This window comes from Ochotona curzoniae, unplaced genomic scaffold (assembly GCF_017591425.1).
Source record: "Ochotona curzoniae isolate NIBS_2020 unplaced genomic scaffold, NIBS_Ocur_1.0 contig_2754, whole genome shotgun sequence".
Taxonomy (NCBI): Eukaryota; Metazoa; Chordata; class Mammalia; order Lagomorpha; family Ochotonidae; genus Ochotona; species Ochotona curzoniae.
In genome coordinates, this window is record NW_024465582.1 from 20,707,092 (window position 1) to 20,723,568 (window position 16,477).

General features: G+C 46.1%; 1 protein-coding gene across 3 annotated transcripts in view; it reads right to left on the reverse strand.

Moving 5' to 3' along the window:
* Positions 1-12,390, reverse strand: part of PAIP1 (poly(A) binding protein interacting protein 1) — a 33,905-nt gene extending 21,515 nt beyond the window's left edge. The window contains exons 1-3 of one of the 3 annotated variants that reach the window (XM_040977513.1): positions 12,377-12,390; positions 9,072-9,295; positions 7,980-8,146 (exon numbers count right to left, since the gene is read on the reverse strand). In XM_040977513.1, the coding sequence (XP_040833447.1) occupies positions 7,980-8,146; positions 9,072-9,099 (195 nt within the window). In that variant the 5' untranslated portion in view covers positions 9,100-9,295; positions 12,377-12,390. Of the gene's footprint in view, positions 1-7,979; positions 8,147-8,816; positions 9,296-9,596; positions 9,690-12,376 lie in introns of those variants that run through there. The other 2 variants (XM_040977512.1, XM_040977514.1) reach the window with 2 other exon arrangements.
* Positions 12,391-16,477: the final 4,087 nt, after the last annotated feature.

Genomic DNA, 16,477 nt, shown 5'->3' on the forward strand with positions numbered 1-16,477 from the left:
CTGTCTCTCCTCCCTGTAAATCTGATTTTCCAATAAAAATAAATCTTAAAAACAAAAACAAAAAAAGAAATATTGCTGAAGCCAGTTCTGTGGCACAGCAAATTAAGTGGCATCCAGGAGTGCCAGCACCTTATATGGGCACCCATTAGAGTCCCAGCTGCTCCATTTGCAATCCAGCTCCCTGCTAATGGGCTGGGAAAAGCAACAGAAGAGTGGCCCAAGTCCTGAGCGCTTGGCATCATGCGGACAAGCTAGCAGCACCAGCCCTCTGGGGAGTGAACCAGCAGATGGCAGATCTCTTAAACTCAGTTTCTCCTCTCTTTAATTCTGCCTTTGAAATAAATTTTAGAAACTTAAATGTTGGGGTTCAATGAATCCGAGCGAGACTCCAAGGCAAGTGAGATGATTTTATTGTTTAGTCCAAGGAGCAACCTCTTGCCATAAGCAAGAAGCGCCCTGAATGAAATAATCGTGGCATTTTCATAGTAAAAGAATCAAAAAGCTACATGACAGCGAGCAAGTACATGATTAGGGGCTAGCAGTGACACGAAACAGAAAGCATGCGACAGGAATTTACAACGTACAGGCTTGGGGGCCCTGATCATATCACTTTAACGCAGACAGTAATAAAAGAGCATGCCTCGAAGGGAGCTGTCATTCCGGCAAATCCAAAAACTCCCAGATTCTCCCTTATCTCCTGCCTGCCTCCAGGTCTTTCAGGAAACAGGAGCTTGGCTCGTAACAGGAGGCAGGCATCTCTGGAGATTCCAGACTCCCAGGAGTAGTCACCTTTACAATTAGCCCTTTCACTTAAATTACTAAAAAGAAAAAACAATATTATCAAGAATGAAATAAAATCTGGAATTTGCTTCAGATTGGAAAAGGATGTATAGAACAGGGAGGGATACAGAAACAAAATGGGCCTATGTCACTTATTATTGAGGCCTTAAGTCTCATTTTATCATTTTCTACAGAGATGTTTGACAGTTTCTATATGGAAAAATTCCAGTAAGGCTTGTCATCTGTTAATTCCCAATGACAGAGAAATGCATGTAGCCACTCGAACAATAAATGTCACCACCGTATAAATCGCAGGAGATTCTTCCTCCTGTCAAAGGCTTCTAAACACTGACAGGAGTGACACCGACAGTGGCTAACGTTTCCAGAACTGTCCAACTCTGTCACCGCTGTCAGGCCTTAACCTCTTCATTAAAGTTGGGAGGCTGAGCAAGATCATTCTGCAGAAGGTCCTTCACCACACTAGCAACCTTAGTACTCAATGTCCGGAACATCAAAGCATTTCTAGTTGATCGAACAATTATGTCCTAGGAGCAGCTATACTGCTTGATGAAAAGTTCCCTTCTCCAAATGGAGTCAAATGAGAAAACACATGAAAAAAACTGTGACAACAATACAGAAACATTTTAGAATGAGGCTAAGTTTCAAAGTTAGTGAATAAGGAAACAAAGCAAAAAAAAAAAATTATATATGGCCATATATGGCCAAAGCAACCCTTAGAAAAGCTGCAAGTCAGAGCTACATACAAAGCCTTTGTGTCTACTGACACACCTTGTCAGTGATTTTTTTTTTCTCTCTTTAAGGACTAAAATGAAAGGCTTTGGCTTGGCCCAGCAGTTGGGGTGCTTTTTGGATACACAGGTCTGTTGTTGGATGCCAGGGTTTGAATCCCAGCTCTAACCCCCGTTCCAGCTGAGATGTAAGCTGGGAGGAAGCAGATGATACCTAAAATTCTTGGCCCTGCCATGCATGTGGGAGAACGAGACAGAGCTCCAGGCTCTCAGCTGTGGCCTTGCCCCATCCTAAATGCTATGGGCATTTGGGGATTAACCCAGGGAATGGAAAGTTCTCTCTCTCTCTCTTTCTCTGCCTTTTAAATAAGAAATTCAAAAAATATATTTGAACGTATCAATAAACAGCTCGAAGATAGTATATTAAATGAAAGGAATACAGACCATATCTTAGAACTGTATATAATTTTTAAGAGATTTACTTGTACAGGTGGAGAAAATCACTGAACAAAGGGCAACAATACCTCTGGATAAAGAAATGTTCCTACTATAGATACTGATACTTTATTATAATCTTATGAAAGCCAAGACGCCTAACAAATGTACACATTGACATACCTGACGTCAAACATACACATATGAAGTTCAGTGTTTTATAGACATGTTGCAAGGACAATGAAAACAAAACCAGGAAAGCAGATCTGCAGGGTCTTAGCTAATGATTATACTTTTTTTTATCAAACATTACTCCATAAGAAATGTAGTCTAGTCTAGAGCACTAATTGCCAGTTTCCCACATTATGTTTTTTTGTTTTGTTTTGTTTTGTTTTGGTAAAATCAACAAAACTCAAAATCTGAAACTTGCTTAGCAAAGCATATGTTTCGTGGAACAGGAGCCGCAGCACATTCTGAACAGAAGAGCACTCTGGGATGTTGGATGTGAAGCCTGCTGTCCTGCTTCCTACCCAGCTGCCTCCTCATGGCCTGGGAGACCTTGGAGGATGGCCCAAGTGCTTGGGTCCTCCTGTACCCTTGTGGGAGCACCAGACGCTCCTGGCTTTGGACTGGCTCAGCTCTGGCCATTGCAGCCATTTGGGGAGTGAACCAGGGGATGTAAGATCTTTCCCTGTCTTCTCTCTAAAGTCTGTCTCTAAATGAAAATAAATCTTTAAAAAAAAAAAGGAAAATGAAATTCTATTTTACAATTCAAGCTGATTATGAGCTCCTCGTGAAGAGGTGAAATGGGAAACTCAGCCTGGAATTCCAAGAAAGAATCAACTTCAGGATTACTAGGACATGAGAAAGTTATGGGCCAATCCTAGGGGATCATTAGGAGATAATCAGATGGGAAATAGGGACTTGAGGGACTCCACTGTGAGTAGAAAGCAATGATGTGCAAGTTCCAGGGCAAGAAAACTCACAGAAGCTGAAGTGGAAGGTAAATGACGGACATGCACATGATGTGCATACAGTTGTAAGAAGTCTAGAAGAAAACGATGCTTGCAGTCTAGTGAGCAAAGATGATTATATGCAAGGCGGAAAGAAATCACAACAAACGACAAAGCTACAATACTTAGCTCTTATAAGAGAGAAGCCTTGGAAAGACTACAAAGGGTACTTACCCTAGCACAGGCCCTTGGAACATCTGAAACTTCTAAAATGTTGCTGCTGTGTTCAGACATGAGGGTTAAGCAGACAGCAATATGAAAATCAGAAGAGCAGCATTAACTTGCAATTGTAGTAGCGACACATGGAAGGGGATGAGACTGCAAAGGTCCGCACGGTCCAGAGAGAAAACAGCGCAAACAGTGAGAAGGTCACCGATCCCAAGACGGAAAAACTGACACTTAACTTGAAATGGCACGTTCTTAGAAAGAAAACTGGGTGTGGTCCAATAAATGTCTTATGAATTCCTTTGGAGAATTTTTGCTTCTGGTAAGTGAACTATGATTAAACATTGAAGGGGTAATGGTTTATTTAAGAGGCACAGACCAGAAATAGATGGATATGGAACTGACTGGTAAACAGCTATGGAAAACAGGAAATCATAGGATCAGGATTAGAAGGTCTGAAGATAAAGGGGATGCAGCTTTGAAAGAGTCAAAAAAGGAGCAAAATGTTACCCTTAAAAGCTGTCAGAAAAGGGTGGCATTCCTTGTGCAGACCTATCTCAAGGATACCAGAAAATTGATTTGCATGTGTTGAATAAGAGAAAAATGAGGGCAGAAATATAGCCTAGCCAAGACACCTGCATTCCACATCAGAATCCGTGAATACCCACTTCTCCCTCTGACTCCTGGCTCCCTGGAAAGCGTCAGTAATGCCTTTAGTTATTGTGTTTCTGCCCCATGTGGGAAACGCACCTGCCAGCTTCGGCACTGCTGCTTGGCGGAATGAACTGGGGGAAGGGACTCTGTGTCAAGCAGATTGTTTTTTTTTTAAATGTGATGTCATAATCTACTATGATATCAAACTACTGTGATGTAATAATCAGTTGTGAGGTCAAAAATATGCAGTTATAAATATACCAATGAGGCACAATAAATAAAGCATGGGATATTCATAAAAGGAAAAAAAAGCAAAACAAAGAATTTCTGGAAACTGAGCTGAGAAATGACTAGATTAGAGGTTCCATGCTGCATGTCCAGGGCTTTAATCAGGAGCGGTTGTCAACATTTACTGAATGCATGAGTGAGTGTATCCAACTCTGAATTACAGTTACTGAATAACCATAATCAAGAACTTACAACAGGTAAAAACAAGACTTCTGCTTTTGTCTAACTGGACTGAAAAAAACATTGGCCAAGGATAAACATTAAGATGAGCTAGTAAGTTTAGGCAATATACCAAAACTAGGGCTGCAAGTCTAAATGTTTACAGAATTCAGATGGGTTTCAAACGAAAGGAGGCAGGGATCAATTACAGCTCAAACAGTCCATCTAAAGGGAATGCCTGGGCTGGTCCACAATGCCACAGGCTAATCCTCCACCTTCAAGCACCAACATCCCATGTGGGTGCCAGTTCATGTCCCAGCTGCCCCACTTCCAATCTAGCTTCTTGCTTATGGCCTGGGAAAGCATTAACACATGGCCCAAGTTCTTGGGTTCCTGTATGTGGGAGGATCCAGAAGAGACTCCTGGCTCCTGGTTTCAGATCAACTCAGTTCCAGCCACTGCAGTCATTTAGGCAGTGAACCAGCAGATGGAAGATCTTTCTGTTCTCTTTGTAAATATGCCTTTGAAAAAAAATATATATATATATCTTACATATAAAAACACATTTAAAGGGAATGCCTCATTGGGAGTCCATCTTTTAGTCAGAAGAATCCCAATCAAACTGTTGAACATATCTTGAGAATAGCACACTAGGCTTTCTACCACTGTCTATATCTACAATGTTAGGATGCATTTAAATAGCAGGATGATGGACTTGTGACTGTTTTTGAAGGACTATATACATTGTAATAATAAAGGGAAGTCAGCTGGGGGAGGGGAAGTGGGAAGGGAAAATCCCTGAGCATACAGAACTGTATCAAACAAAATAGTTCAAATAAATAAAATAAAGCGAATACGGCTATTCAGCTCCAACCAGCTGCTTCTCCTCTATCAAAGTACCAGTCTATGACAGCCAAATCATACATGCTTAAGTCTGACAGAACTTGTGTTGGTGACGAATTAAAACCTAATTTTAAAATTATTTTTCAAAAACAGCTTTGCAAACACAGACATACACACACACAGAACCCATCACCAAGACTCAGCTGTGCCGAGTTCATAGACAGGTGTGGTGAGCAGAAGGTGCTGACCTACTGGGGGAAGGCAGAGCTTTCATCACAGCCCAGGATTCATTGCAAACACGGAAAAACAGCCAATTGGGAACTACGGGATGGGGACTGGCGGGGACACAGACACACAATGCTCACCACAGGACAACCAAGGCAACAGCAAGGAAGGTGGAGAGTTCCGTAGCTGCTACAAGACAAGCATCCTCCAGAGCTTACTCAACTACTCATAGCCTTCCAACGGCTCTTTACCTCCCAGAGCAAAATACCATATTGTGGCAAGAGTAAGTTGCTCTCATTTCTATTTTATAAGATAAATGGCCCATTTCACCCCATGTCAACCTCCTTTTCCTATTGCCTATACCTTTTCTTTTACAAGGAAAGTATGCATAGTTTCTTAGAGAGTACAGCTTTTCAAATTTGTCCTGTCAAATAAGAAAACATAAAGGTAACAAAAAAAAAAGATATGCTGAAAGTTGCTGTTGCAGCATAGCACACTAAACCTGTGCAGTGGGCATCTCATGTGGGCACCAGTTCAATTCTGGCTGCTCTACTTCTGATCCAGTTCCCTGCTACAGTGCCTGGGAAAGCAGTGGAAGATGGACCAAGTAATTGGGTCCCTGCACCTATGTGGGTGACTCAAAAGAAGTTCTGGCTTCCAGAAGGCCCAGTCCCAGCCCTTTGGGGAATGAACCCCCAGATAGAAGTCACCTCTTTCTCTCTGTCCCTGTAACTCTTTCATATAAAATATTTTTTAAGAAAAAGAAAAGCATAATAATTAGTTGCAAAACCACAACCAGATACAATAAACAGCGGTATGGCTGAACAGAAAAATACTAAGTGCTGATAAGCAAGTACACGAACTAGAAATCTGAAAATCAGATCCAAGAACACACAGTGGGACAATCTCTGAAAAAACATTTGGCAGTCTCTATCATGGCTGGGTACATTATATTGCAGCAACTTACTCCTTACCATGAACCAAACAGAAATGAAGGCTTCCATCTACCGAAAGCGACAGGAATAGCAGCCCTATGTGTGGAAGTGCTCCAGTGTTCACAGACAGGTGGACTGGGATACAGCCATGTGATGCAAGGCCATCAGAATAAACTGCCTCCAATTACACACTGGAGAGGTTAACTCTGACACTGAATGACAGACAATACATTTTGTGTGATTCTGTTCACATCAACTTTGAAAGCAGGCACAAGTTCAAAACAGGGTTACTCTAAGACAAGGTGATAGAGGGCTTTGAGGGGGTGTTAACATCATTTCCTCACTGACACTGGTTACCAGCATACTAACTTTGCAGAACACTGAGCTAACCCTAGGACTATCATTCTGTGTTACACTTTCCTAACACTAAGAGAGTATTATGAATCACCTCTTCAACCTGGAAGAAAAACTGCTCCCTCCACTTTTCCTTCAATCAACCCCCAAGTATTTACTCATCTAGGCTAACCTAGCACAGCACTCTTTTCTATACAGCCCAACTCAGCTTTACATTTTCTGTGCTTTAGAAAAATGTGCCTAATTTTTTTAAAAAAGGTTATATAATTTATATGAATGAAATTTTAAATTTAAGGATTTATTAATGTTATTTTTATTGCTAAGTCAGATAGGAGAAGAGGAAGATCTTCCATCTGATGATTCACTCCCCAAGTGGCTGCAATGGCTGGAGCTGCACCAATCCAAAGCTAGGATCCAGGAGCCTCTTCTTCCAGGCTTCCCACGCCGGTGCAGGGTCCCAAAGCTTTGGGTCACCCTCCACTGCCTTCCTAGGCCACAAGCAAAGAGCTGGATGGGAAGTGGGCCAGCAGGATTAGAACCAGCGCCCATATGGGATTCTGGCATGTTCAAAGCCAGGACTTTAGCCACTAGGCTACCATGCCAGGCCCTAAAGGTTCTTTTAATCTCTCTAAACATTTGTGAGAACTCCTTAAATCTCTGCATTTAGTAGTTAACTGCACCGGAAACATTTTTATTTTAATGTAATGAAGATAATTGTTAAAAGAGACACATGTGTATTCTCAAAATTCAAACAGGCACCAGAGGGGAGGGGCTGGGCACAGGTGTTAGGCTGCTGTTTGGGATGTCCACATCGCGTAGCACAATGCCTGGTTTGGGTTCCGGCTCTTTCTTTCCAATCCAGGTTTCTATCACATAGGATGCAGCAGGTGGAAGCACATGCATAGGTCCCTGCCACATGTGGGGGATTCAGACTCAGCTCATCCAACCCCAGCCTTACACACATTCGGGCAGAGAAGTGGTAGGTGAAATTGCATATTTTCATCTATTGGAGAGGCAGAAAGAAACAAACACTAAAAAAAAAAAAAAACTATTAGCTTGGTCTGGCGGACCCATGAAGTCTGGAAACAGCCGTTACTTTTAAAAACACAAGGTGTCCTTGTCAACATCGGATGCCCCAGCCTACAAGCACTCTAGGAGCTGGGGCACCGCAGGCCTCCAAGGACAAGCCTGCCTCGTCTCAAGCTGTATTCTGACACTACCTTCCAGAGTTGGTTTTCTTTCCTCCAGACTCCAAGGAATCCGGAATAAAGTGTTTTTCTGGGGAGTAATGAAGCACCAGCACATGGATCAATGAAGTCACAGCCCCGAGTACTGGAGCCATGTTTTAGCCCAGAGTTGGAAGAAAAGTTTGTACTCACTGTGTAATTAGAATAACCTGATGGGTAGAATTCAGGGGCATTCGCAGACAGCTTGGACATTAACACGGGCGCTACAACCACCTGGGGTTTAGCCATTGCTGACTCCGAGTTCTGCTGTGGGATTTTATCCTGTGAAGTAGGTGGAGCTCTCAGGGGCCTTGCTTGTTCTGAGAAAGAAATAAAGGGGAGGGGGAGGGCAGGTCTGTTAGAGGCTTCCCATTCCTTTATACACCGATTTACTAATACATAGGGAAAACATCTGGGGACCACCGAGATTTTAAGAGTTAAACGGGAACCATCATGAAACGTAAGGATATATTTACAGAAAGCCTGCGAAAGGGGAACAATAGACTTGCTGGTAGCTCCTTAACCAACACACCTGCCTCCCAAATGGACGCTTGGGGGCTCCCCGCCTCCCTCTTCTTTTTTCTAAGAGTGGGTTAAGAGGTGGTCGGGCTTGGCGGGGCTGGGGAGGAGGAGAGAGGCGATCTTGATGCCCCCCACCCCTCCGCCCCCAGAACGGCAGAACTCGGGAGACCCGCACGGCCGGCCCCTCCCCCCCGCCCGCCTGGCCGCACAAAGGATTCCAGCGGCCACCTTCCAAGCCCGGTTCCGAGTCGGTCCCTGCCCCGTCACAAACGGGTCCCTCGGGGAGTGCTTTGGGAAGGCCGGGGGAGGCGGTCGGGTGGGGGTGCGGAGAGGAGACAGGGCGCCAGGCCCAGGGCACGCGCAGAGGGCCGGGACGGGATGGGGGAGACTGGGAGGTTGGGGTGGGGGGGCACGGAAAGGGAAGCGTTGGCCCAAGGCGACAGGGACCCTCCGCGAGCCGCTCCGTACCTGGGAGCGCCCCGGGCCGGGGAGGCCGCTGGGAGCCGGCCGGGGCCTCGCACTGGACCCCTGGCGGCGGGGCCGTCCTGGGCTGGCGCAGCGGCGGCGGCTGCTGGAAGCCCGAGGCTTTGGGCTGCTGCTGCTGCGGCGGCGGCGGCGGCTGGTGCCGCGTCCGCTCGGAAGGCCCCGCTCCGTTCGGAAAACCGCCGCCCTCAGGCCCGCCCCCTCCGCGGCCCAGGCCCCGGCTCCGGCCCCGACCAGCACCTGGGGCCCGATCGAAACCGTCCGACATGCTCCTCCTCCTCCTCCTCCTCCTCCGGGGGCCGCTGCCGCTGCGCTCCGGGACAGGACGCAGGAGGAGGCGCCGCGGCCCGGCTCTCGCCTCGGCGCCTCACTCGGGCCTCATGGAGGAGGAGGGCGGCTGGCCCCCCGGCTCGTCTCTTCGGGCGCTCCGGGCCGAGCCGACGGCAGCCTGAGCAACCCGCCCCCTTCGGCTGACCGAGTCCTCCCCTCTTCCCTCCCCGAGCCAGGCTCGTCCGCTTTGAACGCGCCAGGGGCCACGGCGGGTCACAGCGGCCCCCCGCGGCCCGGAGGCCCCGGGCGCGCCCGCCGCGGCTCCTCCCGTTTGCGGCTGGCCGGCTGCCGCGGCCCAGCAGGCCCGCCGTGCGAGCGGCCTCCCTGCCTGCCGGCCTCCGCTCTGCTCGGGGCCGGGCTCGGCGGGGGGATTATCTTGGCTTGGAGGTGCCAAGCTGGGGTCGATGGGGCAATGTGGGGCCGGGGGGCGCTTACCCCTTGCGGGCCCGACCTACTGGATGGTGGTTCTCCGGAGAGAAGTGCGAGAATGACGGTTGATGGCAGGAAAATAAAAATACGGGGGGAGGGGGCGTGGACCCAGCGCCGGGGTTCGCGGACGCGCACCTCCGTGGGCGCGCAGGTGTCTTCAATGACCCCGCTCCCGCCGAGACCCGACAACTGGCGGGAGACAATCAGGGAGGCCTGAAACAACAACAAAAACCACTACCACTTGTTCCGAAAGCGGCCGGAACCGGGAGCAGGAACGGCATCAAAACACGCCGCCCCCGCCTCCATGGCCGCTGGGTGTAGATCTCGGGAGATCCACCTCCCGTGTCCACGCTTCAACTTCTTCCCCTCTCCCCTCCAGAAACATCAAGAAAACGTACTCCCTTTAATTGCAAGTCTGCCCCCCATCCCGCCTCGTTTTTACCTGCTAATAGGACTGGCCAATAAAGAGACATAATGAGAGACCACAAATGCAAGCCACTTATATAATTAGGAATTTTCCAGAAACCACGTTCCTAGTTTTTTTTTTTTTTTTAACGGTGGAAGAGGTTTCTTTTTTAATGTTTTCTTTAACCCAATATATCAAGCATGAGATCTTTGATGATGATGATGATGATGGACTTATTTGAGAGTCAGAATATTCCATCAGCTTCTCAAATGGCCACCAGTGGTCAGGGCTGGGGCCAGGGCCAGGCAAAGCCAGGTGATCCGTATCCGGGTCTCCCGCGTGGCCTAACCCCTCGCGTGGCCTAACCCCTCAGAGCATCTTCAGTTGCTTTCTCAGGTGCATTAGCAAGAAGCTGGATGAGAAGTGGAACTGCCAGGCGCTTGCTGTTTGGGAAGCTGGTGTTATAGACAATCTCAACCCCCCTGGCCCCTCTCTTATTTTTAAGTACTAGCAGAAAGGCACTGTGTACATTATATTCATGGACTGTTTCAGTTGGGATCAGGACCCTTTCAAGAGCTCAGCAGCCACAAGTGCTACAGTGGCTACTGTATTAACACAATTCTAGACCTTATTGATATATACGTGGATATTTTTGTCATGCCTGTTGGTGTTCATAACAAATGAGAGCAAATATAAATAATCAAAAGTAGGGAGAGGACCAGCCTAGAGGCTAAAATCCTTGCCTTGAACGTGCGGTGCTCCCATATCAGCACTGGTTCTAATCCTGGTAGCCCTGCTTCCCATCCAGCTCACTGCCTGTGGCCTGGGAAAGCAGTCAAGGACAGCTCAAACTCTTGGGACCCTGCACCCGTGTGGAAGACCTGGAGAAGTTCCTGGCTCCTGGATTTGGATTGCCACAGCACTGGCCATTGTGGTCTTGGGGAGGGAATCAACAGATAGAAGATCTTCCTCTCTGCCTCTCCTCTCTGTGTATCTGACTTTTCAATAGAAGTAAATCTGCAAAAAAAAATTTATATATATATATATATATATATATATATATATATTAAGTAGTGGGAAATAAACTATTTACAATCAGATTCAACCATCTTCACAAATTGATTTTAGCCTTATGTTTTGAGCAGAACTTAATGTTTTTAATGTTTTTCAAACTTCTCACCTTAAGAATCAGTTCAGTAACAATCTCTTGTTAGCCATTTTCTCTTCTCTCTAGAGAACATCAATGTCTTCACTTAAATCAAGGAGAAACATGGCTTTCTTGAGGGCAGTCAGGAGTAAATGATTTGTGCTGTTGATTTTAGGCAAAAAAAATAATGAGGTCAGCGAAAGAAGCCAGGCAGTAAACGTGCTGCTTTGGTGTAAGGAGTTGGGATTTTAGCCTTGACTGTTGGTGGCTCGGTGCTCTAAGCAGGTCAGGAGTTTACCCTCTCTAGTCTTCAGTGGACATTTTTAGTTTTTTCAATTTCAGTTTTATTTTTAAAACTGGTCGCAACACAACTTTTGGTTCACTTTGCTATTTTATAAGCTACAAGTGAAGTAGGTTGTTTGAAAAGTGAATAAAACTCCATGAAAAACAAATACTCTCGTAGTTCCCAGAGGGACACAAATGAGTGTGACCCCACCTCCTGGTCTTCCACATTTCTTCACTAACCCTATTTCCACAGTTATTTTTTTTTTCAAAGTGGCAGTAATTATGTTAAATGGGCACTGAGTATTTGCCACAAACATTACAGCTGCAAAATTAGGTGACGGTCGTAATGTTTTTTAAAAATGTACCAGTGTATGTGATTGTCAATTCTTTTTTATTTTGATTTCTCTGTTATGTAGGAAGACCTAGAAGGTGTGTACAAACAGAGAGAGTATGCTAGAATGCTCTGGTGAATACCGGCCCCCTATTTTGTTCCAGGCTTTTGCTGGCATTCACCCTTTTTGTTTCACCTTGAAATGTGCACAGCAAGTAGCACCTTTACTAACAGGTGGGGCTTCTGTGAAGACAGGGCTATTGTCTGCAGCTTTAGAGCTTCTGTTTGTTAGATAAATTAGCCAACCGAGCTCTATTCTTCATCTTCTCTCTGTCTGCTACTATGTAACTTTTGCCCTATCATTGTGATGTGTGAAAGGTGCACTAGAGTATGTTATAAATGAATTTAGCATCATGAGAGTCACAGCTAGTATTTATTATTATGTGCCAGATGCTCTTGCGTGAATTTTATTTCATTTAATTGTTATGTCCTTTAAAGCTGCCGTTTTAATATCTCCATTTTAGGAAAGTGCCAAGATAACACAAGGCCTCAGATACATCTGGAGACTCTTGTAGGGCTAAGTGCCAGATAGTAGGTGTTTCAAACTGGCAAGAGACAGAGCGCCAGCCCCCTCCACTCCAAAACCACTACATGGAGCTCCCTGAAAAGAATCATTAAAAATTATTTTCTGCATTCATGCCTTTTGAAAGTAATTTATAGTGAAAGGAGAATTAAGTTCTGAGAGGTTGGAAAATACCTATTGTGGGAAAAGGTCCTGCCGTGGACTATAGCCTCGAGGAGTGCTCTCCCGGGTGACTGTTCCAAGGTTTCTGACCTTAGAACCCCTCTCTGCTAACAAGTGCACCATGGCAAACTTGGTCTTGAGTATCAGTATTTGGTTTAACTGCCTCTGCCACTCAGGTAACTCCCTAAAGGTAGAAAATGGCCTTTAATCTCTCCACCTTTAAATCTTAACCTGGAACTTATTTCACAATGGACATTTAACAGTAATTGGACTCACCTGAAACAAAAAAAAAAACCTTGCTATTCTTCGGCTCACTTATTAAGGAAGAGCGATTTCTCAAAACTTAATTATTGCAAATCAAAGTCAAAAGCATACTTGTATCCATAATATACAGAGAACTCTGTAAACCCAACTGTGGGGGCAGCACTATGGCCTAGTGGAGTAGGACTCCACCTGTGGGCACCAGTTCAAGGCCTGGCTGCTGCACTTCCCATCCAGCTCCTTGCTGATGGCCTGGGGAGGTGGAGGTGAGGCAGCAGTGAGCAGTTAAGGCTCTTGGGCCCCTACACCCACATGAGAAGCTGAGGCAAGCTTTTGGCTCTTTGCTTCAGACCAGCCCAGTTTTGGCCATTGGAGCCACTTAGGAGAGTGAAACAGCAGGTGGAGGATCTCTGTTTCTCCTCTCTGTAGCTCTGCATTTCAAATAAAAATAAGTCTTAAAACAAATCCAACTGTGAAAGAACAATTCATTTAGAAAATGGCCAAAATACTTGAGTGGATATTTCATCAAAAGCAAAACAAAACAAAAAAACCCATACAGATAGTATTTAAGCTTACCAAAAATTTCAGCATAATTCTCCATTAGATAAACAAAAGCTAAAACTTCAATAACATTTCATTACTTGCTTATCATAATGGCTAAAATAAAACATATATACAACACTTAATGCTCAGAAAGCAGAGAAACTAGAAACCAATTAATTCCACATTGTTAGAATATAAAATGACATAGTTACTCTGGAAGTAGATTGGCAGTTTCTTTAAAAAATTATGTACAAAATTACCATGCAACCCACTAAGTGCCCTCCTAGACATTAATCCCAGAGGGAAAAAAAAAATACATGTTCACACAAAAACCTGTATCCAGATGTTCATAACAGCTTTATTAATAACAGCCCCAAACTGGAAGTAACCCAGATGTCTTAAGGAGTTTTAACCTGTACTATATTCATACCACAAGAATCCTGCTCACCAAGAAAAATAAATTGCTAAGGGCCACTAGGAAGGAAACACACATACACACACACACACACACACACACACACAGGGGAAGTAACTGTAAGAGCCCTGAGGGACGGGGAGACAAGAGATGGGGTAATGTATACAGTGTAATCTTCAGATGTCAACTCTGCACACTCCTGAGCCTAACAAGCTACTCCCATTTCAGTTCCCCTGATTAGCTCATGCAGCATGTCTCATTAGCATACACTTTCAGTTTTCCTGATTGGTTGTCATCCTTGCCTTGGCTATTATTCTCAACTCTTGATTGGTTGCTATTCTGTTTCTCTCCTGATTGGTTAAATCTGTACTCACATTTCAGAAAGGAGCTCATCAGAGAGAACAGCTTTGTGTATAAAATGTTCCCATTTGGCAATTCCTTCCTTGGGATCCCCTTTCCGATTGCTGCGGCAGGTGGCTTCTCACCGTGACTAAATCTTGCTTTGCTTGTTCCCTGTTGCTGTCCATGTGACAAGGACTGTGTTTGCCCTCATTGCCCTGCAAGGGAACAACCACCGACACAACTTAATTGGAGCTCAAAGAAGCTATACTTAGCGAAAAATAGTTTTGAAATAGTTTTATATTATCATATAATCCCATTGATATAGCTCTGAGGTGACAAAATTGTAAAGATGGAGAACAAATTAATGCTTACCAGAAATTAAGAAGAAGATGGGGGATGCAGTCCCTGCAGGTGAGCACAGGAACCAAGACAAGGAGCAGCCCAGATCTGGACAGGTTATAGTACCCACCAGCATATGTCTTAGTCAGGTAAGGGATGGGGACCAGACTAGGCCAGTTCATAACACCCCTGGCAGATTTGAGAACCAGGATAGGGTGTGGGATAGGTCAGATTGGGCCGCAGCACCAGCCAATTCCCATCAGGGCTGGGACTAAGGGCTGGCTGGAACTGGGGACAGAACGGGCTAGGCCAGGCTACAGCACCTGCCAGCATATGCCAAGGTGGGGCAGGCCATGCTAGACTGGGCCACAGCACCCACAAGCACACATGTGCCCCAGGGGGAGGGGCACAAGCCCTACACAGGAGGTGGGGAGGGAAGGACTCTCATGCAGGGCCATTGTTCCTGCTGGTGAGTGTGAGAGCTGGGACTGGGGGTAGACCAGGCCAGGAAGGGCTACACCACCTTTTGGCCTGCATGTGAACTGGGTTATGGGGAAAGCCAGGCTGGGCTAACCCACTGTATCCACTGATGCAGGTATAAGCCAGAGTAAGGGCAAATTGGTCAGGCTTTGTAGCAGCATCGGCTGGCAAGTGCTAGGACTGGGGGCAAGTCCTGTTGAGCTACACTGCAGAATCACCTGGAGAGTACAAGATCCAGGGTAGGGAGTGGGTCCAGTAGGGTAACTGTGGGCACTTCTCTGATGCGCTGCAACTCTCACTGGTGAGCACAAGAACCAGAACTGGGGGCAGGTCTGCCTAGACAAGCTGTGCCACCTGCTAGCATGAAGGAGGGCTAGAGGATGAAGTTGGTTGGGTTGAGTTAAGCTTCAATGCCCAATGATTTGCATGAAATCTGAATGGGATGGGATATGGGATAGACCAGACTAATCCACTGCACATGCTGGCAGGCACAGTAACCGGTGCTAGGAACCGGCCCAGTGGGGAATATTGGGATCGCTCTGACAGGGTTGCAATTCCAAATGGTAGTCATGGGAGCTGAGTGTGTGATGGATGAAGCTGGGTTGTAGCATCCACTGGTTTGTGTAAGAGACGAGGTTGGAGGTAGATCTGACTTAGCAATTGCAGCTACCAGTGTGTGTGTAGGCTGATGTGGGTGACAGAATGAGCCGGACCCTGTACTGGCAAGTGCACACAGGAGTCAGGTCTGGGATCATCTTAGACAAGATTTCTTTAAGGATTTCCCCCAACTAACCTGCTGAACTCAGAACTCCACACCGTGGGGACAGTGACAGAATCTGTGATCTGACAGTGGAGTGCCTGTGTCTTAACAGGGTCTCTTCAGTTGCTGAAGATGGTTCAATGGACAGCAAACCCAGATGCCCAGGGAGGATTAGGCAGCTCATTGGAGTCTGCAGAGAACATCTGGTACCTTAGCAGAGGAAGGATGGTAGAACAAATTGGTCAAACTAGCCCAGAAAAGCTTGACAGCTAATTTATGGGTGAATGGAGACTGGGGTGAACTGAATCAGCCAATGAACCTTGAAAGGTTCTCCTCATTCTTAGATCTGTGAGGTCAGCAGCATGTCAAAACTATTAAAACCACTTGAGCAAAACACTCAGAACATGCACCACATCAGGACCCTGGGATGACATCAGGTGGCCGTTCCCCATCCCTGGGTACCAGTTGGGAGGCTGGGTGTGCCTTCTCCCCTAGTTTTCCCCTTACCCTCAGATATTGGAAGAAGGATGAGGAATGTGTGGAAATAGTGGTTTCACCTGCTTTACCCTAGGATCTCATATGGGAACTGGTTCATGTCCCAGCTGCAACACTTCCTATCAAACTCCCTGCTTGTGGCCTGAGAAAGCAGTACAAAATGGCCCAAAGTTTTGGGACCCTGCACCTGCGTGAGAAACCTGGAAGAAACTCCTGGCTCCTGGTTTTGGATTGGCTCAACTCTGGCCACTCCAGCCACTTGGGGAGTGTACCAGCAGATGGTAGATCTTTCTGTCTCTCCTCTGTAAATTTAAAGGACTGGGACAACACTCTGAGCC